The following is a 27,971-nucleotide window of genomic DNA, read 5'->3' as shown; positions in this document are numbered from 1 at the left end:
GCCATGTTGGCCAGGCTGGTGTCAAACTCCTGACCTCAAGTAATCCACCTGCCTCGGCCTCCCGAAGTTCTAGGATTACAGATATGAGCCACCGTGCCTGGCCTGAATAATAAAATGCTTAAAAAAGAAATTTCATTTTAATAATTTTATGGATCATGAGAGACTAGACAAATGGCTAAAAAGTGTTCTTAATTAAGTTGTTAATCTTCAGATGATGGCACTGTGGTCATGGCAGAGGGCATGGCAATGCTGAGGTGGACCAGGCTGGGCACCTGGCCTGATGATTCTTTTGATGAAATGGACAGTACGCTAGCTGTTCAGCAGTATATGCCACAGAACATAAGAGTCAAGATTGCTCCAATACTGACAAAAATCTTGAGTCACCTGAAGGCCAAGATGCAGGTATATGGAAGTATGAACATTTAAGGCAATTCTGCCTTGAGCTAAATGGACTTGCTGTCAAACTTCAGACAAAATGCCATCCAGATACTTGTACTCAAATGACAGCAAGTGAACAATGGATTTTTCTTTGTGCAGCTCATAAAACTCCAAGAGTATTCTACTACAGACTATACTAGACAGAGACTTGATGGTGCTGTGTCTTCTGAAAAGTAGTAACTATTTCCCCAGCAGGGTTAGTATAAAGGAATCATCTATAGCAAAACTCGGACCAGCATACTTTAAGATTTTCAGAATATTTTCACATGCTTTTTTTTTTTTTTTTTTTTTCCTAGATGGAGTCTCATTCTGTCACCCAGGCTGGAGTGCACTGGTGTGATCTCAGCTCACTGCAACTTCTGCTTCCCGGGTTAAAGCGATTCTCCTTCCTCAGCCTCCTGAGTAGCTGGGATTACAGGTGCCAGCCACAACGCCCAGCTAATTTTTGTGTTTTTAGTAGAGATGGGGTTTCACCATGTTGGCCAGGCTGGACTCGAACTCCTGACCTCAGGTGATCTGCTGGTCTCGGCCTCCCAAATTGCTGGGATTACAGGCATGAGCCACTGTGCCTGGCCACATGCTTCTTTTTATTACCGCAGATATTGGATGAATATGAAAATGAAACATTTTTGTGTCATTTTGTATCACTAAGTTTGTGATAAAAGAAAATTTGATGTCCAAGGATAACCTGATTGTACCAGTTTTTAGAAGAGGAAGTTCAGAATTCAGTTTCTGGAGAAAGTAGCATGAAGGGGAATCACAAAGAAAAATATACCGATCACATGATTAACATTAATTATGTACAGTATGTATCATTTTAGACCCATCAATCATGTATCCATATTCTAGCTTCTTTGTTTAGTATAGTTGTCTGCTGTGTTTGCCTTTTACAATGGGAAAATTTTTTTAAGTTATTCATAAGCTGTATATTCACCAGTGTGGCACTCATTATTTTTAAATAAGATTAGTATTGCCGGGCGCAGTGGCTCACACCTGTAATCCCAGCACTTTGGGAGGCTGAGGTGGATCACGAGGTCAGGAGTTGAAGACCAGCCTGGCCAAAATGGTGAAACCCCGTCTCTACTAAAAATACAAAAAAAATTAGCTGGGTGTGGTGGCAGGTGCCTGTAATCCCAGCTACTCGGGAGGCTGAGGCAGAGAATTGATTGAACCTGGGAGGTGGAGGTTGCAGTGAGCCGAGATCACGCCACTGCACTCCAGCCTGGGGGACAGAGTGAGACTCCATCTCAAAAATAAATAAATAAATAAGATTAGTATTATCTGTTTATAATGTCTGTTAATAAAAGAACTTACAGTTTGGTAAAATTGCTGCTAACCAAATATTGGATTACAATCCTCATCAGACAAACCCATCTATTAAAAAATGAGCGAGGGGCCACGTGCGGTGGCTCAGGCCTGTAATCCCAGCACTTTGGGAGGCCAAGGCAGGTGGATCATGAGGTCAGAAGTTCAAGACCAGCCTGGCTAAGATGGTGAAACCCCGTCTCAACTCAAAATACAAAAATTAGCCAGGTGTGGTGGTGGGCACCTGTAATCCCAGCTACTTGGGAGGCTGAGGCAGAGAACTGCTTGAACCCGGGAGGCAGAGGTTGCAGTGAGCTGAGACGGCACCACTGCACTCCAGCCTGGGTGACAGAGTGAGACTCCATCTAAAAAAAAAAGAGAAAGCTCATACAATCCATTTACTAAAAAGGTAGTAATGTTTTCCTTTGATTTTACCTCTGAGTTGAGATATTCTAAATTCTGTAGTACATAGTTCCATCTTACCTGAAATACTTTTATCTCATTTTGGGAAATGAGTTTTTAATATGCATATAGGATTATGTATAATCTAAATGTAAGTGCAAATGAAGCATTAGTAATACTTAAATAATCTTACTCTGCTACATAAAGTATATTCTAGGCTAGCATACTTGGACAGGACTTACCTTCCTGCACCAGTGGACTGTTACATATAAGAGGATGATGATAAGGCATGTAAATGATGTTCCCACTAGAAGCCTGCCCTGTCTGCCTTTTCTCATTTCCCTTAACTCTCTTCTCCAACTAGTTTAGCTGAAAAGCTTTCACCAGACTGTGATTTCACAGTGGCTTATGCCTGTTTATATTTGTATTAGTTGCTTACAGATTATACCTCATATTAGCAATTACATTACACTATAGGAAAAATGTATTGGCATAGGTTCTGGCATATCTTGGTTTTACTAAATTGTGGTAACTACTTAGAAAACAAGTTATTAAACTAGTTTGATTCTTCCTGTTAGAGAGAGAGATATATATATATACATTTTTTTTCTTTTTTCTTTTTTGAGACAGAGTCTTTCTCCGTCACCCAGGTAGAAGTGCAGTGGCATGATCTTGGTTCACTGCAACCTCTGCCTCCCAGGCTCAAGCGATTCTAGTGCCTCAGCCTCCTGAGTAGCTGGGACTACAGGTGTGCACCACCACGCCTGGCTAATTTTTGTATTTTTAGTAGAGACGGTGTTTCACCATGTTGGCCAGGCTGGTCTCGAATGCCTGGCCTCAGGTGATCCACCTGCCTCGGCTTCCCAAAGTGCCTGTTAGTAATATTAACATTTTCATCTAACCATCTAGGCAGCATTAAATAGGACTGAAGAAATATTGTAGTATTTATTTTATATCCCCTCTCCACAAAATTTATGTTTGAATTGTATGCACACATGAGATTAATTGCAATAATTCACAGGTTTTAAGGGTGTTGATGAATGGTCACACATTTACTGGACTTTGTTATAATTCAGTGTTCTAATAATGATTCAAATGCAGATTGAATAATTTTATAATCTATTGAATGCTGTTTTTGATAAAGCACAGAAGGTTTTAGTGCTAAACTGATTTTAATGAGGCACTCAGGGTCAAAAAATTGTTCATGTTGTGACCAAAGTATTTAAATCCTTCTTTTGAACAGATTTAACATGAGGAACTTCTTTTTCATTAAAAAGGTTATTTTGAAATTAAGACAAAAATGTATTCATCTTAATTTTTTTTTCAGACTTAGGTTATAGTGTATTATGAGACAAGAATGTACAGCAAAAATGTGGGACTCGTAGTATACTGAGGGTATGTCTAAATAGTTTATGCCTTTCCAAGCCTGCCAGTCCTTTTGGCTTTGAACAGTGCCCAGCAGCCATAGTCATTATTGTGCCCCTTAAGAATTCTTATGTCCACAGTGAAAGGAATGTTGACTTCGAAATTATGCATTTATATTAATGGTATTGTAAACCAATGGGAATAGTAATTTTTAAAACAAACTTGCTAAATATTGAGAGGCTAAACCAGTAGGTTAATAACTATATGTAGCAAACAAAATTGTCAAACTTATTTTGGAAGATGAAAGCCCATTATGCTAAAATACTTATATGAAGTACAATTATCTGTATATTTCCTATTTAAAAAAAATCCTTGAGCCAGGCGCTGTGGCTCATGCCTGTAATCCCAGCTACTCAGGAGGCTGAGGCTGGAGAATTGCTTGAACCCGGGAGGTGGAGGTTGCGGTGAGCCAAGATTGCACCACTGCACTCCAGCCTGCGTGACAGAGTGAGACCCTGTCTCAAAATAAATATGTATAAAATAAAATAACCTTGAGCTATTTCGATTCTCTTCCAATAGGTAAGCTCTTCCCTGAAAAAACAAGAGTAGGGGATGGGGTGCTCCTGAAGGATGAGGTCATGCACTAGGAAGCCAACTTCAGATCTCAGAAACGGTGGTGGGCTTATGGTGGGGACTCTGAGGAATCCACTCATCTAAGACTGTGCCACTGGGAGTAGTTATTACAAAGCCACCTGCGAAGTGGAGGAGACCAGGGGCTAGGAAAAGTGATTCCTATAGCAGAAGACAAGAAACAGATGTGGAGACTGCACTCTGAGTCAGACTGTTACCCATCACAGCCTGCTTTCTCTGCTGAACTCTCTTCACTGTGAACTGAAGCTTTACACAAGTTTATCTGAACACTTCTGCCTGGTCTCGAACCCTCTGCAGGACAGAAAGGGAAGGCGATTCATCTGCCCTCGAGCCAGAGCATTCGAGGAGAAGCAGCTTCTCACCAAGGTCACCATGGGATTGTCTCTTTCCATCAGGAGAGGGTCTTTATTCTGGACTTTATGTTTTTCATTAAGTGCATGAATCCACCTAGAATTTTGTCTTCATTATTAATTTGGTTGGAACACTTTTAATAGAAATGTCTATATAAGTGATTCATATGGACAGTGATATTATTCAATTTCATCCCAGGCTATGTTCAAATGATCATAAAATCTAGATTTTTAAAATACTTTAGAACTCTAGTAACACTGATAATGCTCTCCTATGCTTAAAAAGCCAAGCACTTAAACATGTGGCAATACTATATATGACCTGTGCTTAGAAACTAGGGGTCAGCAAACACATTTTTACATTTAACTTAATTTAATTATTATTATTATTATTTTTTAGAAGGGTCACACTCTATTGCCCAGGCTAAGCACAGTGGTACAACCATAGCTCACTGTAGCCTTGACCTCCTGGGCACAAGTGATCCTCCTGCCTCAGCCTCCCAAGTAACTGGTACTACAGGTGCACATCACCATGCCCAGCTATTTATTAAAACATTTTTTGTGGAGATGGGGTCTTGCTATGTTGCTCAGGCTGGTCTTGAACTCCTGGGCTCAAGTGATCCTCCTGCCTCAGCTTCCCAGAGTGCTGGGATTACAGGTGTGAGCCACTGTGCCTGGGCACAAACTTTGTAAAAGACCAGCTGACAAATATTTTAGGCTTTATGAGCCATATGGTCTCTCTTCTAAGTACTTAACTTTGCCTTTAAACTAGGATAGCAGCCATAGCAGCCGTAAACGCCATACATAAATGCATGTGGCTGTACTACAAATATTACTTGTAAAATGGGTGGTATGCCAAATTTGGTTTGCAGGCCTTGGTTTGCTGACTTTTGCTCTAAACAGTTCTGTGAAGTAGGTAACAAGGGTATTATTACCCATTTTAAAGATGAAGAAGCTTAAGCTCAGGCAGTGAAACACAAACCATGGGTCAGCCCTGGAAAGACAAATGCAAACAAGATGTGGTTTGTCTCTCAAGACCTAGTGCAGTGTGGTAGCTCAGAGCCCTTAGCTACTACGCTATGTGAGCTCGCATAGCCACTTCACTGCTCAGCTTCAGTTTCCTCAACTGAAAAATGAAGATAACAGCAGTGTATCACCACAAGGCTACTGTGATAATGAAATGAAATAATGCCAGAAAACACTGACTATAGCAATTGGCACATACTACACACTCCATTAATGTTTTATTATTTCTGATTTTATCATCGTACTTGAGACTTGAACAAACGGAAGAAGAGAACAAAGATTCCCACTCCTAAGTTTGCTTGGGGAGCTAGTGAAGATTTCAAAATTCATTGAGTAAGGATTTAAAAAACGAGCTGGCTTCTGCAGTGAGAATAATGGGTAACAGAGGGAACAGCATGAACAAATTCCTGGGCATATGGTATGGCACGACTTACTCTGGGTCATGGTGAATGGCAGAGCATGGCAGAAATGTACTATATGTGATGAGGATACAGGAGCTGTAGCTTCATGAAATACACTGGAAAGCCTCCAAAATGCCATGCTAAGATGCGTGGGCTTTCTACTATAGGACATAGCCTGAAGTTTCTAGTCTAGGGAATAACAATGAATATATCTGTGTTTTGAGAAAAAAAAAATCCCTCCAACAGTATTTTAGATGATGCGAGAGAAGAATCTAATGGTTACTGGCATAATTAAAAGGCTGGCACAGCCCAAGTTGGAGATGATGGCTAGAATAAGGCATTGGGCATGGAAAACATTTCAAAGATACCTTAGGGTGCTGTATGGATAAGATTTAGTGATTTTTTTTTGGTTGTTTGTTTTGAGATGGAGTCTTGCTTTGTCACCCAGGCTGGAGTGCAGTGGTGCGATCTAGGCTCATTGCAACCTCCGCCTCCTGGGTTCAAGCAATTCTCCTGCCTCAGCCTCCCGAGTACCTGGGATTACAGGCATCTGCTACTATGCCCAGCTAATTTTTGTATTTTTTAGTAGAGACAGGGTTTCACCATGTTGGCCAGGCTGGTCTCGAACTCCTGACCTCAAGTGATCCACCCGCCTCAGCCTCCCAAAGTGCTGGAATTACAGGCATGAGCCACCACACCTGGCCAGATTTAGTGATTTTTGAAGATGAAGAATATGCCCCAATTGGATTGTAAGCTGCTTGAGGGCAGAAATGATGCCTTTCCCCAAAGTACCTAATGCAGTAATGAACAGCCCTGAGTTTATAATTTACTAGATGTGTGAATCAGAACCTGAGCTAAAATGCTTATAGTTTTCTCATCTGTAAAATAAAGATAGCCATCATTTACTTGCCTATCTCATATAGCTGACAGTTTAAATGATAACACATAATCTAATCATAACCACAGATAAAAGTCATATACAAGTTCTCGAGATGTAGCTAAAGAACTATAATAATTCATGCATTCACTCATATTTGTTGAAAACCTATTATGTGCCAGCACACATACAACAGATCAGCTAAAGATGGTGCCTAACAGGCACCTGGATGTCACTCATTCTGAGGGAACCTCAGCTATTCTAATAAATTGTTGAGGCTCTTGTGACTATCTGTTAATTACAACACCTCTTTTCTCTGTCACCTCTTATTTCCTATGTTTGGGTAATTTTGTTGAACTACCTCCATCAGAAAATGGTCAGAAAAAAAAAAGGCAATATAAAGAGATAAAATTCAGTCAGCAGGTTAACTAAACTTCAGCAGGGCGAAAAGAAAGAAAAACTATTGCCAAGAATGAGGCATCTTTAATTTTTAATGATTCACATCAGATCCAGCACTAATTAACAGAGACAAATGAGTCATCTGCTTAAGTACTTACATACACAAAAACATACACTCCTTCACACAAAAACACAACAGGATACATTTTTGAAATTACGTCTTCTGTTGACATTTTTCAATAAAATAAAGGCAGCTAAACAAATGTTTTCTTACAGTTTTGTTACTGCCTTTTTGAATTCTAGGAAAAGGCAAGGAGGTACCCTAAAGCACTCTAATTCTAAAGAAGCATCTATTTTCAGAAATGAATTTATAAAACATTTCAGCTAAGTATGTAGTTCTAAAGGGTAGTCTTAATTATTGTGGGGTCTTAATTTCTTTGCCCCAAACTCAGTGTTTTGAGGGAAAGTTTTATTGATGTTTCTTAATATACCATCAGATCCTGTAAGATTTTTAAGGTTTTGCTTTGACAGCCAGGAGTATTCATAACTCCACATTATTTCTCCAGAAGTTCTAGTGTGCCAAATATAAACCTTTACCTCTTCTAATACTCTCTAAGTTACATGCATAAATAATCAGCATTAAGATCTTGGGTAATTTCCCAAGAGGGCCATTGCTGAAGCAGAAACCAACTTTATCTTCTCTGATGTGTATTAAAAGTCATAAATGGGAATCCCAAGTCACTCTTTGACAAATGCTATTTCACCTGTTGGCTTTCAACACTTGTTAAACAATCTAAACTTAAGCCAAATATGACAGCCCACAGAAATCACCTCTGATGCTTTCTCAGATTACAAAAGAAAACTGGCTTTGCACTTAACTTCTCACAGGAATTTTCTGATGAAAAATTTACTTCCAACACCTGAACCAGCAAGAAAACTTGATCTTACCAACCAGTTAGGTGCCCATGTCTGATCTATCTTTGTACCCCTGATGTCCAGAGCAGTGCCTAGCACATAGCAGGTGCCTGGCAAATGTCAGCTGACTTAGATGAAGAACTGAAATGTGTTCAAGCACTAACCTTCAAAAGCATTTCTTCATGTTGGGGATTATCAGAATCATAGGGCTCTCTACGCAGTTTTTCCACATCTGCAATAAGGTTCCTGTACCCAACGATTTGCAGAAGGCAAGCCTGAAGAGAGATTCCCAGCCTAGGGTGTTCAAAAACAGAAGAGACACACAAGGAAGAACAGGGCATTCACTTTGGCATTTGTTCACTTGATGTATGCATTATAGAACTTTTCATATTAATATAATATTCAGGAAATTGCTCAAAGATGATCTATTTAATAGAAGCACAATTCTTATTAAATCTCCACATGGACAACTGTAGAACCTGGCTAAAATTTGCCTCGAAGTCTGACTTTTTCTAAAGCTAAATTGCAATGGTATGGCTTAAAAATAAGGGATTTCTGAGGCCAAGATGGGAGGATTGCTTGAAGCCAGGAGTTCAAAACCAGCCTGGGCAACAAAGCAAGATCCTATCTCTACCAAAACAAAACAAAACAAAACCAAAACCCACAAGGGATTTCTTTATGCAGGTTACTTGAAATTATAGGTAATACTGGGCTCTTAGGGATTATATAGCACCCCCCTAGGTGGTCATATCAGAATTACTTTAGAAAGATGTGTGGAAGAGAATGAGGATGAGGACAACAGAAAAAGCCCTTAAGGGCTTCAAGGAAAAAAAATCAAAACAAAATGAAGTGAAACAAAATAACAGTAACAATACCACCTCCACTTGGGAGTGTCCTCCTCAGGGGAGACAGTGCTAAGAGGGTAGTTACAACTTTACAAGATGTTCTATTACATTCTGACCGCTGTAGTTGTCTGAACACTTTTTCTTATGCTGCTTTCTTATGCTGCTTTGCTTATTACAAAGTGGTTCAAATTCTGTTCTCTGAGCAAATTTATTTCCACCTTTCCCCTGCCATGACTATTTAAGATAGTGAGTCTTCTAATCTCTAGGGAAAAGAGAAATTTTATTTCTTCAATTCCCTCTCATGGGACATGGCTTTCAGATGTTTTATTTTATTTTTTATGTTTTGAGACAGAGTCTTGCTCTGTCACCCAGGCTGGAGTGCAGTGGTACAATCTCGGCTCACTGCAACCTCTGCCTTCTGAGTTCTAGTGATTCTCCTGCCCTAGCCTCCCGAGTAGCTGAGATTACAGGTGCCCACCACTATACCCAGTTAATTTTTATATTTTTTAATAGAGACGGAGTTTCGCCATGTGTGGCCAGGCAGGTCTCGAACTCCTGACCTCAGGTGATCTGCCTCCCTCTGCCTCCCAAAGTGCTGGGATTACAGGCATGAGCCACTGTGCCCAGCCGGTTTTCAGATGTTTTGTGATCGTTCTCAGTCCTCTCTGAATGTACACTATTTGAATAACAGTACCCATAAAGCATCTCACTAGAACAGAAAACAATCTGGCAACTATAACACACAGAGGATCATTACTTTCTGTGATCAGAATGCTGTTTTCCCTTTCTACAGCCTCTAAAGTAATGTAGAATCTAAAGGTCTAAAAGTAGTACTTCACGTTTATTTTTTCCTCCTACATTCTTTAGAGTCATGTATTTTCTGTGGCTCAAAAATGGCTGAACATTGGCAATTGCATATGATACTCTCCAATCTAGTCTTTTGTCTTGTTCACGCATGGACTTTGAGCATGTTTGAGGTGGTGTGGTGGTGGTCATTATAATCATTGTACATCATCATTTTTTTTTTTAGGGGTAAATGACATGCACAGATGTTAAATCTCAAGTTGAGGGCAACAGAACTTAGAACTGTGTACCTGCTCCGAACATACAGGACAGTCAGACAACCTAGGAATACTGAACTTTAATAAAGTCATATTCAGTGAATGGCTTTCATCATTACTTGTTACCATAGCACCAAATAACTAGGTCAGATATTAAAATTTAGGAAAGGGCACCATAGCACTAGTCACCCAGAAAGTCAGTGTAGGATGGAGAAGAGAGTCAATTTTGAGGGAAAGAGGAGAATGGAAGGAATATAAGAGGCAGGAATAAGGAAAGTCAACCAAATTTTCTCTGGCCGGGCGCGGTGTCTTACGCCTGTAATCTCAGCACTTTGGGAGGCAGAGGCGAGCGGATCACGAGGTCAGGGGTTTGAGACCAGCCTGGCCAACATGGTAAAACCCCATCTTTACTAAAAATACAAAAATTAGCCAGATGTGGTGGCACGTGCCTGTAGTCCCAGCTACTTGGGAGGCTGAGGCAGGAGAATCACTTGAACCCAGGAGGCGGAGGTTGCAGTGAGCCTAGACTGTGCCAGTGCACTCCAGCCTGGGCGAAAGAGAAAAACTCTTGACTCAAAAAAAAGAAAAAAATTAATTTAAATAAATAAATAAATTTTCTCTGTCGTAATTTTTAGTGCCACCATAAGCAGCACTTAAAAAATGTAATTAAAACAAGTGAGGTTAATAGTAGTAACAGTTTGGTAAGTTATAAAGTGTTTTCCCCATCTTTAAGCTATTTGTTTTCTCAGAAAACTATTTAATTTTTTTATCTCAGAGCTTATCAATGTTGCTCTGGAAAAAAGGCACTAGAATCCACATGGAGATTTAAAAAAAAAATACTACAGGTTGAGTAACCCTTATCTGACATGCTTGGGACCAGCAGTGTTTCAGATTTTGGAATATTTGCATATACATAACGAGATATCTTGGGGATGGGACACAAGTCTAAACATGAAATTCATCTGTGTTTCATATACAACTTATACACACAGCCTGAAGGTAATTTTATACAACATTTTTAATAATAGATGCAATCTGTCACATGAAGTCCACTATGCCATCTTCCATTTGTGGCATGATGTCAATGCCCAAAAGTTTCAGATTTTGGATTTTCAGATTAGGGATCCTCAACCTGAACCTAAAAGGGTCTTTTAAAAAAATGAGAACAAGAGAATGGATGGCAAAGAAATGCTCTTGAATGCACCTTATATAACTTTCATAGAAAAGATTTGCTATTAAATCTAATCCAATCTCTAAACATGATTACAGGACTCATATATCCCTCTTGCCAGTTGTAGTCTTAAATTTTTTGTTCAATCTTAATTATAATGAATTGCCTTCTTATCACCTTCCCAGAAGAATAAAATATATGTTAGAAGGTTTCAAAAAGACATTTACTATATAAGTAAATTAACCTTTGGTAGCTGAATACGCAAAAGGCAGCTAAGGAACTGAAGTGGCTGCCGAAGAACGCTATGGAGACCAGGCGAAAATGGAGTTTTTGTGATGAGCCCCTGGATAGCTAGTATCTAAAATCCTTCCAAGAGATAGACCTATGCAAGTGTGCTCTGAAATTCCCTTCAGCTACAGTTCCTGTAATTATTAATAAAAGCCTTTCTCAAAGGTAACATCTGAAGTTCTCAGACATGAACATCTAAAAGACAGTTTGATTGTTACCAACATAAAACCTTCTCTAAATATATCTGCATTTGGAATTTATTCTACCCAGTATCCTCATTGCAAAATTTTACTGAAAAATTGCTGTACCCAGTGGAAAACATAAAGCTAATTTTAAATGTCACGAACATTGCCAAATGCATTTTAATACTTCCAAGATGAGAGGAATAAATTATGAAGTTCTGAAGTCTTCATATAAAAACCATTTCTTCTTCCCACACATGCCTGTCTTCTTGACAAGCAGGTAGAAACAGTCTCCAAGATTCTCAGCCTGTCATAAAGTAATATTCATGAAGGAAGTGAAAGACTATTCTAGATGGAACAGAATCAGCTTAAGCACATTTACAATTTGAACATTTACTGTTAGCGTAAAACATAGGCATCAGATAGAGTGATTGTTGATGAATGGGCTCATCTTTCTCTATCGGGGCACCCATCACATTTCTTACATTCTTTGCATCTCAGAAGCATAAGCCACAAAGGAAGTACAAAGTTGCTGCGATTTACAAACATGAAAAAGGTACTTTTTTTCTTTATTTTTCATCTGAAAGTCAAAACATGGCAGATGATTATTTTAGGGAGAGAGGGAGAAAAAAAAAGAGAGGAGACAGAGAAATACTAAATCTGTGGCCATGTGATTTGTTTTCTGTATTTCTGACATAAGAAACATATTCTTACTGTGGATTTACGTCAGGATTAATTTTTTTCAGTTCCATGATATCTTCTATAGTTTTTTCAATAGCGTCGGGGTGAACACTCACAGAAGTCTGCAACAGCTGGAAAACATGTTTCAATCACTTTCTTTTCATTAACACCAGAGGCTTAATCAGTATCTACTAGGATAGAGGCTTCAAGCATTCGCTTAAGCTTCTATATGAAGATTTAAGTTAAAAGCAAAAGTTGATTTAGTGTATTTGAATTCTAATAAATTTGACATTTTCATGATGGGGGGGTAGTGCAATTTTCCTGATTACTTTAATCAGGAAAATACATACAATTTTTTTGGTATTGTTCTTACCATTTTCCTGTTTCAAGCTACCTATATTGAAATGTAATATTTTTATTTCCTCGCCCAACACAGTTTCTATTGTTAATGGGTATTATGTTTACGACTAAAGAGTGAGGCACATGAGGGAGATAGTCCTCAGGATGTCAAAATTAATAAGATAAAATTATCAAGAACCTTGAAAAAGAAAATAGGTTTTCTTTCTTATGTGGATGCTCCACTATGATACAAAAGCTAGCATAGTGGCTTCTTTGATGTTATTGAAAAATCTTCAGTATAATGTTAAATGATTTGGATATTGAGGAAATAGTAGGGAGTTAATACTGTTACTATGTTCAAGGAATATTTATTTTATGATTTGGGAAGAGGTATAAGAAAGGGTTCATTTGACAATGAAGTAATAAGTACTTCACAAACCTGCCTAGAAATTCACATACAGTGGCTGTTCTTATGTAAATAGTACAGTGGTTTGTAATGGGCAAATGATTATTTCTTCTCAGTTGGCAGTAGTTTTCCTAGCCAATGGTATATTTTGGTTTCTTAGAATTTTTACTTCTTATGATAGAGGTAAGCTTCCAAGTGAAAAAAAAGCTGCTGAAAAATAATTTTACTTACCTTACTTTTAGAATCCCTCAGTGATGTTTCTGTGAAAGCAGTAACAAAAACAGTCATTCAAAGATTATCCTTTACACGTGATTTAGAATTACTACACTGAAAGATAACATCGTATCCTCCATCCTACCAACTCTACCTTTTGCTTACTTCTTTGTCTCAGGCTTACCGATTTTCATGGTTCTAGAAGCTCCCGGCTTGGTATTGTAACAGATCCGTTGTAGTTCACATCTTCCAGTTAGCTTCCTCATTACAAATTTCAGGCAGCGCCACAGAAATTTACAGTAAAAATACAGGCATACCTGGATCAACATTCTGTGAAAAACAAAAGACAGCACCCTTCCAATAGAACTCTGGAAGAGAGGAGAAAGCAGCCACCACCAGCAAGAAAAGAAGCCCAGGAGAAAATCAGGGGTTAGAAAAATCACTTTATACTTAACATATGTTTCTAGTCCCATGCTACTTTATTTGCAGTAGCTACACTTACTATGACTGTAAGAAACTCCAGAATTTTCTATTCTAGTAAATCTGATATTCCAACAAACTGAGGATGAAGCATTAGAATCTTTTCTTTTCCCTCCTTTGCCTGAAAACACCTTGGAAATAAATGAGTACCTTGAAAACAGAATCCTTTAATACTGCTTGTGTTTTAGGAGTCACCCCTCCCTTTGACGTGGGGGAAGAACATGCTCTCCTCTTTTGCCTCCATGAACAGCCTCTCAGCTTGCCCTTGTCCATTTCCAGCCCCTCCCTAGTGTCCTCCTCACCCTCCACCAATCCCACTATTTGATTCCTTCCCTTGCTCCCATTCTTTCCTCTCTCCCTCTGCTTTCCCTTAGGCATTGCAGACCTCCTTGAGGACTTGGTTGCGGCCACCTGCCTTTTCTGCTGACCTATCCCAACATTCCCTGGCCTTGTCAGAAGCCCTCCTCCTCAATCCACTGAACAAGCACCATTGACCTTTGATTTTCCTAGAGGTGACAACCTTCTGTGATTTAAGTGTTTCAAAAACTCCTCTTGAGAAGTTTGTTCTTGGCTCTTGCTAAATAAAGTTTTCTTTACTGTACACCCTACCTCACTCCAGCAATACCTCAACAAATGATGAACTATATTGTCACCAGTCATGTGCTTATTCACACATCTGTGGCCCATGTAAGTCCATCTTTTATGATGACTTTTAATTTTAAAAAGGTGAGTGCCTACTATTTTATGGTACGGTTCAGAATTTCAAAATGACTCAAGCTTTAGTGGTAAAGAGGACTTATTATCCAGGAACTTATATAGTCAACCTATTTTCTCTTTATACTGTACATTCCCAGGAGGCAGAATTATTTATATTACTTCCTTTTGGTGTCATTTGGAAAAGATTTTTCTTTATTCTCAAAAGTTCACTAATTCCTTCCAGTTCTAAAATAAGGTGATACATGGTCACTCAGATATACTGGAGTAGTTAACTAGCAGCCTCTACAATGTGATCCATCCCTAAAAAAGAATCAAAACCTTGGCCGTGTTCCTTTCCTTAAATTGCTCTGGTTCCAATAGCTTCAACAGCCTTGTGTTAAAAATAAAAACTCGAACAGTCTGATTTGCACAAAGGCATGGAGTTTGTATCTTATAAATGCAAAGGAAATGGAAAGAAACCATACAAAACAACCAAGCTGCTGCACTGAGATAACATAATGGAATACTTTGCAGGCAACAAGATTATGTCCTAGAATATCTAATAACATGAAAATATCCATGACATGTTTATCAAGTAGAAAAAAGTTAAAAAGAAATATGTATGGGATAATCCACTTTTCCTTTAAAAAAGAAAACAAAAATTTTAATAGTAATGTATAAAGCAGGATACACAACAAAAATGTTAACAGTGATATTGATTGGTAATAAAATTATCAGTAATTTTAATTTTCTTTTTGATTAAGTACATTTTTATAATAAATATGTATTATTTTATTTAAAAAATGAAAATTATAACTAAAATTATGATGCATAAAATGATCACCAAAAGCCATTACAAAAGTGCATATAAAATTTCCATGTATAGTCAGTACAAAGTCAACCAGATTCTACGGAAAGACAAAAATGGATTTACTATATTGTAAAGCCTAACATTCAACTGTTCTAGTCAAATATATCCTAAGATGTGTTAGGATTTAGTTTAACAGCTTCCAAAAAAAAAACACCCCAAAAAACAACAACAACAAAACCCAGTAGCCCTAAAAATAAATTTAGTGGGATATTTTAATTAGACAAGTGAGAAGATTTATAAAACCTCAGGGCTGGATGCAGTGGCTCACGCCTGTAATACGAGCACTTTGGGAGGCTGAGGCGGGTGGATCACGAGGTCAAGGGATCGAGGCCATCCTGGCCAACATGGTGAAACCCCGCCTCTACTAAAAATACAAAAATTAGCTGGGCATGGTGGCACATGCCTGTAATCCCAGCTACTTGGGAGGCTGAGGCAGGAGAATTGCTTGAACCTGGGAGGCGGAGGTTGCAGTGAGCCGAGATCATACCCCTGTACTCCAGCCTGGCGACAGAGCAAGACTCTGTCTAAAAAAAAAAAAAAAAAAAAAACCCTCACTCTCAGCTTGCTCTCTTGGAAAATGTTTTTCATTTTCTAACTACTGGATAGTTACGCCAAAAAAAAAAAAAGATTGAGCAATATCTTGTTAACTGGTCCCCAGACAAATGGTAATGATATTAATTACTGGGATATATATGTATATACGTTAACATATTAATATATACTATTAATTACTAAGTCAAAGATAAAAGCTTTCCCTAATATCTGTTCCATGTGCAATTTTCAGGGAAGTCCACCCCATCTGTGGGCTTGCACCTCAAAGGAAGCTACCTTTTAAGTCTGTGTGGCAGAACTCTAGCACAAGTGGAACTATGTAATAATCCAGTTCTGTTTGTACTAAACCTTCCTAGAGAACAGGACCCTTAGGATCGTTCGTGGAGTGTCTCTGTATTCTTCCTATTTAGGTTCCAAGGTATCAAACAGAGCTTAAATTAAGCTACAAAAAGTTTTCCATGTGACCTCTGTATCAGGTCTACACAAAGAGGAGGCTTGAGACCTAGAAGTGTCATCTTAAGTGGCAGGAAGTGTCCACATATAGAGTTACTACAGCCCAACTCTAATTTCTCCCACTGGCATCCTCGTATATGAGAAAAATGGCTGTGTTACTGTTTTGCATCAAGACAGTCTTACATCAAAAGGAAGAAAAGACATCACTTTCTGTTTGCTTTTATCTTTAAAAGAAAAACTTCTTTGATGATGCTCATAGTGTCAAAGACATGAAAGCCAGGAGAAATCCACAGTAGGGGTTAGGGATGAAGCCTCATTTCTTAGGGTTCACCACTCTGTGAAGTAAATCACATCTCTCTCACATAATCATAAACAATTTCAATTATGCACATTTGAATTATGAAATGGTATCTATACACTGCTTGTTCTTTCATAATTCCTAGGCCAACAGGACCTGATAATGCTACTTATTATCCAAGATATATTCTATTTTCTCCCCTTATTTTTCTAATGGGCCAACATGCCCACAAATATTTAATTAAAACCTCAGCTTGCTATGCTAGGTGCCATACTTTCTTGCTATGCTAGTTACTATATTTTTTAAATCCAGATCATGAGATCAAATTATGTTTTGACAGGTGTAATTTATTTTGTGTTTAGGTTATAAACCTGGTCCAGGCAGGTCATGGTCAGAGATGGAAACACCAGGGTGATCCCTTACTTTGGAAACAATATACAACTTGCTTCCTTATAAAAGGACCAACTCCTTAAAACCTCCATGTGAGCAACTCAGGCTGGCTGTTCACCATCAAATACTGCCAGGAGCTCACTTCTTAAATTATTTGGACCTATTTAAGTCCCTAAATCACAAAGTTTATGGAAAAAACTGCTGAGGATCAAAAGCAGAACAATAAAAATGATTAACTATTTTGAGAGAATGTTATATTGGCTTGACATGTTTACCCTCAAAAGGAAGCAATGAAGAAATAGATCTGTAAATGCTCTTGAGCTAATCAGTGGTTGGAAAGAAAGAAAGAAAGAAAGAGAGAGAGAGAGGGAGAGAGAGAGGGAGAGAGAGAGAGAGGGAGAGAGAGAGAAAGAAAGAAAGAAAGAAAAGAAAAGAAAGAAAGAAAGAAAGAAAAGAAAGAAAGAAAGAAAGAAAGAGAAAGAAAGAAAGAAGGAAGGAAGGAAGGAAGGAAAGAAAAGACAGACAGAAAGAAAGAAAGAGAGAAAAGAAGGAAAGAGAGAAAGAAGGAAGGAAGGAAGGGGAAGGGGAAGGGGAAGGGGAAGCGGGGGACACGAGGGAAGGGAGGGACAGGAGGGAGGAACAGAGGGAGACAGGAAGGAAGAGATCAACGAAGGGAGAAAGAAAAGGTGTATCTGTTTCTTATTTGAGTTTAAGGATTTGGGGATTCATTGTACCCTTTCCTCCTTTTAATTTCATTTGTTTTATGTCCTTTTTTTTTTCATGACTGCATGCTTTGGGAGGAGGCATTTCAAATGTACCTGTGAGACAGAACCCACTTACTGTCTCTTGCACCAGCACAAATCTCAACCTCCTGTTTCACACCCTCTTCACCTTCTGAACCCTCTGCTCAGGGGGTTTATGGCTCTGCTCCTTTCCCTCCCAGGCTGAATCAGGAAACCAATAAGCTTAGTTTTAACTGGGCAATATTCGCTTTTCTTCTTCATAACACTAGACTTAGTTTTCTTCATTTTGATGGAAGATTCTTGACTCACTACTAAAAAAAATCTGTTAGATTTTGTAGAAACAACAATTAAATCCTCAAGACTAGATGGAGAAAATATTGATCACCACTTCCTCTTTCTAATAACTACATGCATAGGCAGCAGTTTTTTTGTTTATTTCTATTTTTTAATCACAGCTTTTTGATAGTGTTCCAGAAAGAGTTACTGTAGCTTCCTAAGATGAATGCCTTGCTTAAACACTGGGAGAATCTGATTCAATAATAAGAGCTACTACACATGCTCCATTTCCAATCTTTTCTGTTACTGCCTTTTATTAATATGCTGCAGAGTGATGTTTATGGCTGAGTTCACAGCAGTGTTCTTCCGTAAAGCAATTATGATCACGTTTATTATTTAACATTCATTTTCTAGTTTGAACCAGAATAGCCACCCCATGTAAATTATTCAAAATGGATCATATCTCTGCTACCAAACAAAAGCAACCTCTGGTCTTGTGGCGCTTTGTTAGAGGAATCCATTCAGGAGGGATGGGGCTTTCAAAACAGGAAATGCACCTAAAACCATGTAGCCCCTTGCCTGTGGGGTGAGGGGGTGTGGGTACCTGTAATGCAACACTACTCCGTCATCTTAAATTTGTGACTCTGACGTCTTCTTTTGGAACAATAAGAGAAAAGTGGCTTATTTTGAACAGTTTCAATGAATGTGCTAATGAAAGTTAATTTTTGCTTGAAGAAATCCTGTAATAAATAAAAAGTACACTATTGTTGATGAAAGATATGTACAAAAATAATCACAGTTCTTGGTTCAAACCACAGTTTCCCAAATGAAATACTTTTCATCTAAATGCCATAAAGAAAAGCAAGCGGCTCAATGTCCCCGACAGTTCATTTAGTTGCTCCATTGAAGTTCCTAAGTAGGGGCAATGACAATCGGTTGGGAATTAACTTATCAATAGGTACTTTGCCTTGTAAATGGGACCATCCCTATAAGAGCTCTCTACTAGGAAGACAGGGTGCAGAGGACTTGGTACATGAACTGGAAATGTGAAATCACACAAAGAAACCATCCGTGGGTCTCCAGGAAAACAAGAGTATTTCCTTCCTATAGAGCAAGGGAGAGGTTCGAAGATCCCATGCCCAGATAGTGTGGGGCCCTGTGGTTTTTTCACATTATTCTTTTTCTGAAGAGATCACACTAACTCCTGAAAAGTAAAAATTAAGGGGATTGGTGGTTATATATCTATCATGGATCAATGTTATTCAAAATTATACTGCTGTAGCAAAGGGCACTCTTTTTATAATATATTCCAGGGAAATTGTATCTGAGGGCTTAGAGAGCACTAGTTGATTGTGTAATAATTAAAATAAATAAATTAATAGTGTAACCCTTTCCTTTCAAAGAAAAGGAGGTACAGGTTTCTCTTAATTTATTAACAACATCATCATTCAACCAAAATTTTGATGCTTAAATACACTCTATAAGATTTATTTCTATTTATTTATTTGTCAAGACACGGTCTTACTCTGTTGCCTATGCTGAAGCAGCCTCGACCTCTCTGGGCTCAGGTGGTCCTCCTACCTCAGCCTCCCCAGTAGCTGGGACTACAGGTACGCGCCACCATGCTCAGCTAATTTTTGTATTTTCTATAAAGATGGGGTCTTGCTGTGTTGCCCAAGCTGGTCTTGAATTCATGGGCTTGAGCAATCTGCCTGCCTCAGCCTCCCAAAGTGCTGGGATTACAGGCATGAGCCACCGTGCCTGGCTATAAGATTTATTTTTTAAAATCAGGTTATGTTTTACTCTTTGGATAATACTTTTATTGACTTATTTATAAGGAGAAACAATGAACACATTATAACACATTATACTTTGACATTTTAAAAGTATTTAAATGCAACCTCAAATATAAACTTTTATTGGTAAATAAAAATATTTTTAAGGCAACCCAAATTAAGTAAATATATAAATAAAGGAAAGTCAGGAAAGGTATTATTTATGCTCCATCATCCATTATAGGGTTCAAAATAGTCTATGGGGGATAAGAAATAGGCCTGTTATTATTATAAATTTGCTACATAATATACTCAAAAAAAATTTAAACAACCTAGTTAGAGGACATGCTCAGTATTGTGAACAAATTCATTTTTGTTAAAGACCTAGAGCAGCTGAAAGAAAGAGATTTGAAATAAGTTGGGGGGAAAATGAAAAATGACAATTGAAAGGTATTTCAATTTATTTTATTTATCCCTTCATAGAGCCAAATACAAAATAAGACTGACCGTGCAGTACAGAAGAAATGAGAGTGGGAGATATGGCAGTGGAAAAAGTGACCATGAGTCAAGAACTTATTTTCCCAGCAAGCCATATGACCTCCCTGTCCACAAGGAGCTTATAGTCTAGCAAGGAAAAGGACAGTAAAAACCGAAAGTTGAAAAACAGTGTGACAATTCTATAAAAGAAAAACACCCAGGGTGTTGGAGAGGCAGAGGAGAGAGAGACAGTAAGTTCCTCTCAGGTTGGACAGGAAAGCCAACTCCACCATCCCACAGGGACAGCCAGAACAGCCTGGAAAATCAGCGTGCTTTCCTCACTTCAGTACAAAAGTGAAAATTCCAATGAGTAAATGAATGAAATTAAAACTAACATTTATTGAGTGCCCATGGCTTTCGGTTATATTGCTCATGCTCTGTGGGAAGAGCTTAACAAACAGTGAAGTGGCCAAAGAGTTGGCCCTGAAAAGCTGAGGGAAAGCCAAGGGGCTGGAGAGCTGGGATGTACGTGATCCAGCTCCCAGAGGATCTCGGACAACAGCTTGAGGGCAATGGGCAGGCTCTGGGAAGGTCACCTACAGGAGATTGCCTAGAAGAAGATGCAGGTTAACATATTTCAATGAGAGGGTGGACACAGCTTTTGTCTGTTTTAATGCAGGGAGCAAAATAATTTAAAATATATGTGTGTATGGACACAGGAAGGGGAACATCACGCACCGGGGTCTGTTGTGGGGTGGGGGGAGGGGGGAGGGATAGCATTAGGAGATATACCTAATGTTAAACGACGAGTTAATGGGTGCAGCACACAACATGGCACATGTATACATATGTAACAAACCTGCACATTGTGCACATGTACCCTAAAACTTAAAGTATAATAAAAAAAGTGTGTATATATATGTGTGTGTGCATATTTGTGTGTGTTTATATATATTTATGTGTCATATATATGCACACATACATGTAAAAATATACATGCATACATGTATGTACCATTAAAAAGAGAACACTACAGCTAAAAGTACCAGTCTACAGTGAGAGAGGTATTTGGATGCATGGGCAACAAACTTTCCCTTTTTAAGGACTTAGCTTCATATCTCATAAGCTCAGTCAATGCCTCAAGCAATGCTCATCAAATTCTGGAACAACTACACGTTCCTGCACCTTCTGCTCTTCAAAAGCAATGGAAAGTGGGTCATACTGAATAAAATGTTTGACTAACTTGTCTGAAAGTCAGACTTGGAGTCTAGTCCGAATTTGCCTCTATGAACTATGTGACTTTGGAGAGATTACTTTGCTTCTCTGGGTTTCTTCTTTCTCACACGTAAGGTGAAGGGATTGGACTAGATTTCTGGCTCTAAGAGAAGGCCAGACGAGTTAGAAGGGGAAAAGATATTTTTATCCAATTCTCCTTCCTCTTTGAGGTGCTCTTTAAGTCGGGGTGAAAACGTTGCCATGCTCTGGGCTGCTTCATGCTGTGCTTGCAAAGATGACCAAGAACTGCTCCTAACTTGATTTTTGCAACTTGTCTTCTACTCACCCCAAACAGGGTCTACATCTAACAAACCTGGACCACTAGTGCTTATGGCACCAGTCATGCCTTCTTGGCCTTGTTTACAGCATCCCACATCTTCTATCCTTATTTTAAAATATTAAAATCCTAGTCCTTCCTTTCTCTCAACATTGTCTCAATGAAGCGTTTCCTGAATATTCCTTCACAAAATATTTGTAACCTGTCACTGATCGCATTCCTTTATATATCTTAGTTTTGTATGCATACGCCACATCTCTTACCAGGTGATGTGTTACTTTGGAACAGAGATGTCTCACATTCATTTACTTTTGAGATGGAGTTTTGCTTTTGTCGCTCAGGCTGGAGTGCAGTGGCATGATCTCGGCTCACTGCAATCTCTGTCTCCTGGGTTCAAGCGATTCTCCTGCCTCAGCGTTCCTAGTAGCTAGGATTACAGGCACCCACCACCATGACCAACCAATTTTTGTATTTTTAGTAGAGACGGGGTTTCACCTTGTTGGCCAGGCTGGTCTTGAACCCCTGACCTCAGGTGATCCACTTGCCTTGGCCTCCCAAAGTGCTGGGATTACAGGCGTGAGCCACCATGCCTGGCCCTCACATTCATTTTTGAATCACCCACAATACCTTACAGTGGGCTCACAGTAATGGGGTAATGTGACACAAACATGAGAAACAGCTTGGAAGTCAAACAGGCCTGCATTCAAACATCTGTGTGCCTTTGTTTAAGTCACTTAACTTTACTAAGCCTCCTTGTCCTCCTTTGTAAAATGGGATGTTATGTCTTACTTAATTACATTTGCTATGAAGAAAGAATGAAAGTGGCATAAATACTTGCATTATTAGCAATGAATGCACACTAAATGAATTAGTGCACCAAGATATTAATCAAGTATGAGTGACTTAAAAATCCAATTTGTAGTTATTTTTGCTAATTGTAAGCCTTTATTCACCTAATCATACTAGAAAAATAGTTTTTTCCCTCGATTGCCTCAAAGTTGGGACATGGGATAAGTCTGCTGTATTGCTCAGTCCCTCCCACAGAGGTTTGAGCTTGGCAGATATTTTCCTTTTCTCTTTTCTGCTGGAGGAAGGAAAATATGAGGTGAGATCCGGGGCCAAGAAACTGATATTCTGAGACTGGAACAGTTGGAAGCAATGATTTACATGGGTGACTTTAAAATTTTCCTTTATTAATTTCCAAAATTAATCATGTTCTGATAACTTTAAAAAATATAACCTCAATAACTAAATCCCAACGAGGGAAATGATCTTCAGCACAAGTCTTCGGACTTCTCTGTTATACACATCAACTGAATTAAAGTTAGTAAAATATATTACAAAAATGAAACCCTAAGCTTTTGTTCTAGCTGGGACTTAAAAAATGTTCCTTCTTTTTCTGATCACATGTAGGTATGTTTTATTATCCATGTTATCCCATGTTTTCTTTTTCTTTTCTTTTCTTTTTTTGTTTTTGAGACGGAGTCTCGCTCTTTTGCCAGGCTGGAATGCAGTGGCGTGATCTCGGCTCACTGCAACTTCTGCTTCCCTGGTTCGAGCGATTCTCCTGCCTCAGCTTCCTGAGTAGCTGGGACTACAGGCATGTGCCACCACACCCAGTTAATTTCTGTATTTTTAGTAGAGACGGTTTCGCCTTGTTGGCCAGGATGGTCTCAATCTCTTGATTTCGTGATCCACCCGCCTAGGCCTCCCAAAATGATGGGATTACGGGTGTGAGCCACCACGCCCAGCCTCATGTTTTCTTTTTATGCACATCACGGCTAAAGTCAGATTGGATGATTTGGGGATACATACGCAATATCCCATTTCTATCCTCAATTTAAAATACACATTTTGGCCAGGTGTACTAATCGAATGGCATTTATTCCTTATATTTCATGTAATTTTTGACATACATTGAATATTTTCTCTATTCCTTTTTGCTCTGAATATTTATACCATTAATATATCTGATGGTAGCAATTGGGTATCATGTATCTTAAATGTGGATCAAAATCCATTTTTTCCCACAATCTGGTTTCTCTAAGGTTAACCTAATTTCTTCTGGGACTGTGCATTGAGCATTTCATTCTAGAGCATCTCAGAAGTTGACAGATTAATCACTGCGTGGGCTTTTAAATAATGCTGAATTCTTCCCAGTGAAAGTCAGCTCCTCATTCTCCATAATACATTTGCTGAGCTCAGGAATTAACACCTGATTCATTCAGGCTTTGCTTACATAACCTCCTCTTTGGTTCAAATGAAAAGATTGCCAAAATCGTCCAACATCTGTGGAAATGGACTACAGAAAATAAATCAACTAAAGAAGGGAAATGATCAAGTTTCCTTTTATTATTTCAAAACCAATCGTCAATGAAAATCCTCAAGTTTCTGTTTTAATGTACAATCTGTTATCCTAGCTTTAGTTTCACATAAATAATCAATGCCATATAATATTTATAAAATATACACTCCAAGTTACATGAAAAAAATGTTTATCAGAACACATAACTAATAGGGGTGTGTTGGTTCTGTAACCCTTGGTGCTAGTCTATGCAAAATTACAGTGGTAGATTTTCACTGTACCAGTTCTAAATCATCATATACAAATTAATTTAAAAATGTACTCTTTACTAAACATGTTGCACCTATTCAGTTTAACAATAAAACTAACAGAAACAAAGGCTACTATTTTTCCTAAAATGATTAGTTTTGAGGCTGCTCAAGTTTTTCTAAAACAAATAAGACATTGAGGAAGAAATTGAGTAGTACAAGACTTGGCAACCTTACCACCATCATCACCATTTTTACAAAGGGAGCTCCTAAATTCTAAGCTTCATCTCACACTAAAGCTTTCTGTTAACATGATTCTGCAGATGAAAGACACCATGTTTACATTCAGGAGGTGTGCACAAATGCCAAATTTTCATGAATGTATAGATAGATCAGTTAACTACCATGACAACCAAGAACATATTAGGTCAAATACTTGGCTGGCAAATGTCCTCGTGATTTTTCAAATACTATATTTTTACACAGCTGAGATAAACAGTATTCTGTACAATGAAACAAATGCTGATGCCTATAAATTGTTTCACAGTAACCTCCTGAGAGGTTTTCACAATTCGAAGATCCAGTAAACTACCAGTAGCTACATCAAAACCCAGTGAATCCCACACAAACTGATCTGGGTGCTCCAGAAACAACAATGGAACCAAAACCACTGGGGTGGGGGGCAGTGGATCTTAAATTATGGCCATTGAAGGAATCAAATCATTTCTTAAAAGATGCAAGCCTATTAATTTGCTTAGAGAAAACAGGCCCGAGCGAAAGACAAGAACTTGTAACAGAAGCAGGTCACCATCTTGAGGAAAAGAAGCCTGATCTTCTGGAAAGTATGGTGTATTTTCTCACATTCAGGACCTGACTAACTTTATTTTGCCATATTTTAATATTATGCAAAATTTATCTGGGAATTCCATTAATAGACAACTGAATGGCAGTCAATACTCTTGAAAATAATTATAACTTTAGGTCCAGTCAAATGGCCTTTAAAACTAAAAAAGATCACCCCAAACATACCAATTTATGGCATACTCTGTCCAGCACAATCTTCAGGGAACCAACAATTGATACAAATTTCAGAGACATCACTGAGGCAGGAAGAGCAGAAGCTTAGAACATATAGTTTGACCCCCCACAAAATTTTAAAATGCCCATATGGATTGGCCAGCCAACCAAAATCTAAATTAAAGGATATTTAAAAGGACACTTATTTCCAGAAAATGATTTTACACAAATTGTATTAAGTGATTCATTGACAGCTATTTCCTTAAACCTTTCAGGCCAGCAGTGTACCATTGTGCAGAGACACATGGCACCAGGGCTGTCTAAAGTGCCCATGCTTTTGTGCCCACGCTCTCTCGCCATCTACAAGTGCTCTGTCTTATTATCAGCATGCATATAGAGTTAGCAGAGGAATCTCATGGCCAAGTTATTCTTAGCAAAAATGCAATGCTATTTCACAGAATCTTAGGTGACCTGGTCACAGGATCACAAACAACGACTGGTAATGTTACCCTAATCAGTGAGGAGGTTCCTCCACTGCAGAGGGCTCAGCCAGGGAACCGTAAACACATACCTCAGGAAGTGCTTCATGGTGCCCGTGTTGACTGTCCAGATGCTATATGAACTGTCCTCAAGTAATTGCTTCCAAATTTGCCTTTGTCAAAGTAAGTGTCAACTGTGGGAAGAAATTAGATATTAGGTATATTTACTAATAAGGCTGGAAGTTGCAAGCCAAAAATTTCTGCTTACTGAGGTAAGCAGGTAACATGCCAGCCACCCAGAACATTATCAGCAGAACTGCCCACAGAGCAATGCAATTCAGTGGATGGAGGTTACGGCTGTAGACTTTCACTTTATACTTATATTAATACAATTAGCCTTTCATTTTAAGTCACTTGCTGGAGAAATTATGAATTTCATGAGCCATCTCTTCAATATTAAGCTTTTCCTTTATTTTGGGTATTGTTCCTATATCTTTAGGAATAGTATTCATAAGAAAAATAAAAATGAAGAACAATAAAATTAACCATCTGGATTTCCAGATAGCCAATGGTCTAGTACCTGGCGGCCCCAACTTTGTAGAAGTACAACTCAAAAATAACTGGAACCAACTAACTTTAAGATAAAAGATAACTGTTAAAGAGCTCAAGCTCAAGAATCACTTAAAGTGCAAGATACTACAAAGAAATGAATGATGCCCCAGGCCCCATTGTCTTTTGGTACTGTGAACAGGGCAGTGACTTTTGATATTTGCATGGCACGTTTCGGTTTATGATTTGCTTTCACAAAGTGTACATCAGGTTATCAGCCTTCTTCCTTTTGATAAGGAGGAGCAGCCTGCAAAGCAGCAAGTTAGGGTGAGAGGGGATAAAACAGACTATAGAAGACAGAGTGTCTGCAAGTGGAGAGAAGTTATTTCATGAGAAAAGAGACAAATGGACATCCACTGCAGCAGAAATGCAAGGAAACGAATATACATTCGAAAAAGAGCTGCGGGCAGAGACACGTTGCCAACTAGAACAGCCCAGAGTGTGGGAACTCATACTTAGCTCGAATAAAAGCCAGTCTCTTATTTAACACATTTATTTCTGTAAATATGCCATACATGCTTGAAAAAAACTGTCTATACACCAATTTAAGACTGTGGTTGCTTTTGGGAAGAGAGGTGGGGTTTAGGATTGGAAGGAGAAAAATGATCTTCTCAACTTTGTGTGTTTTATTTCTTAAAATATATCTGAGGCAAAATAAAAGGAAAAATAACGTTTATTCATTTTGAGTGGTGGGAACATATATTATCCTTTGTACTTTTGTGGTTTTTCTAAATGAATCCAAATTTTAATTTAATTTGGTTAGTTCCCACCCAACACTTAGATCATAATTTCCAATACAATCAACAACAAAAGCATCTAAGGGACCTTGGGGAAATGGTTGATTCTAAAGCTGGGTCAGAGCAAGGTGAACCTGAAGCATATTGCAGCACAAGAAAGTCAAGAAGTGCTCAAGGTAAACAAAATAGGCGTGTGTAAAATAAACACAGCAGCCAACTGAAAGAACTCCCAATGGTCAAATAATTGATGTAGCCACTCTGCCCTCAAGTAGGTGGAGCAGGCCAGGTGCGCTGGTTCACGCCTGTAATCCCAGCACTTTGGGAAACCAAGGCGGGCAGATCACTTGAGGTCAGAAGTTCAAGACCAGCCTGGTCAACGTGAAGAAACCTCATCTCTACTAAAAATACAAAAATTAGCTGGGTGTGGTAGTGCGTGCCTGTAGTCCCAGTTAGTTGGGACGCTGAGGCAGGAGAATCACTTGAACTAGGAGGTGGAGGTTACAGTGACCCGAGAATGTGCCACTGAACTCCAGCCTGGGTGAAAGAGTGAGACTCTGTCTCAAAAACAAACCAAACAAAAACCTCCCTATCCCTTAAATATAAACTGGACAGATGACTTTCTGAGTACAGTGTGGAAAGGGGAAAAAAGAATAACTACAGTAGGGCTGGGTGTAGTGGCTCACACCTGTAATCTCAGC

General features: G+C 38.7%; 1 protein-coding gene and 1 pseudogene across 2 annotated transcripts in view; one reads left to right on the top strand and one right to left on the bottom strand.

The window, feature by feature from the left end:
- The window catches only part of ELMOD1 (ELMO domain containing 1), a 76,864-nt gene that overhangs the window by 24,119 nt on the left and 24,774 nt on the right, over positions 1-27,971 (bottom strand). For both annotated transcript variants that reach the window (XM_054523838.1, NM_001133646.1), the window contains 5 exon segments: positions 26,020-26,121; positions 13,500-13,645; positions 13,334-13,362; positions 12,391-12,488; positions 8,294-8,423 (listed from right to left, as the gene is read on the bottom strand). In XM_054523838.1, coding sequence (XP_054379813.1) covers positions 8,294-8,423; positions 12,391-12,488; positions 13,334-13,362; positions 13,500-13,645; positions 26,020-26,036 — 420 coding nt within the window. In that variant the 5' untranslated portion in view covers positions 26,037-26,121.
- LOC100450990 (MOB-like protein phocein) lies at positions 229-5,471 on the top strand (annotated as a pseudogene).

This window comes from Pongo abelii, chromosome 9 (assembly GCF_028885655.2).
Source record: "Pongo abelii isolate AG06213 chromosome 9, NHGRI_mPonAbe1-v2.0_pri, whole genome shotgun sequence".
NCBI lineage: Eukaryota > Metazoa > Chordata > Mammalia > Primates > Hominidae > Pongo > Pongo abelii.
This window is presented reverse-complemented; position numbering and strand designations above follow the sequence as displayed.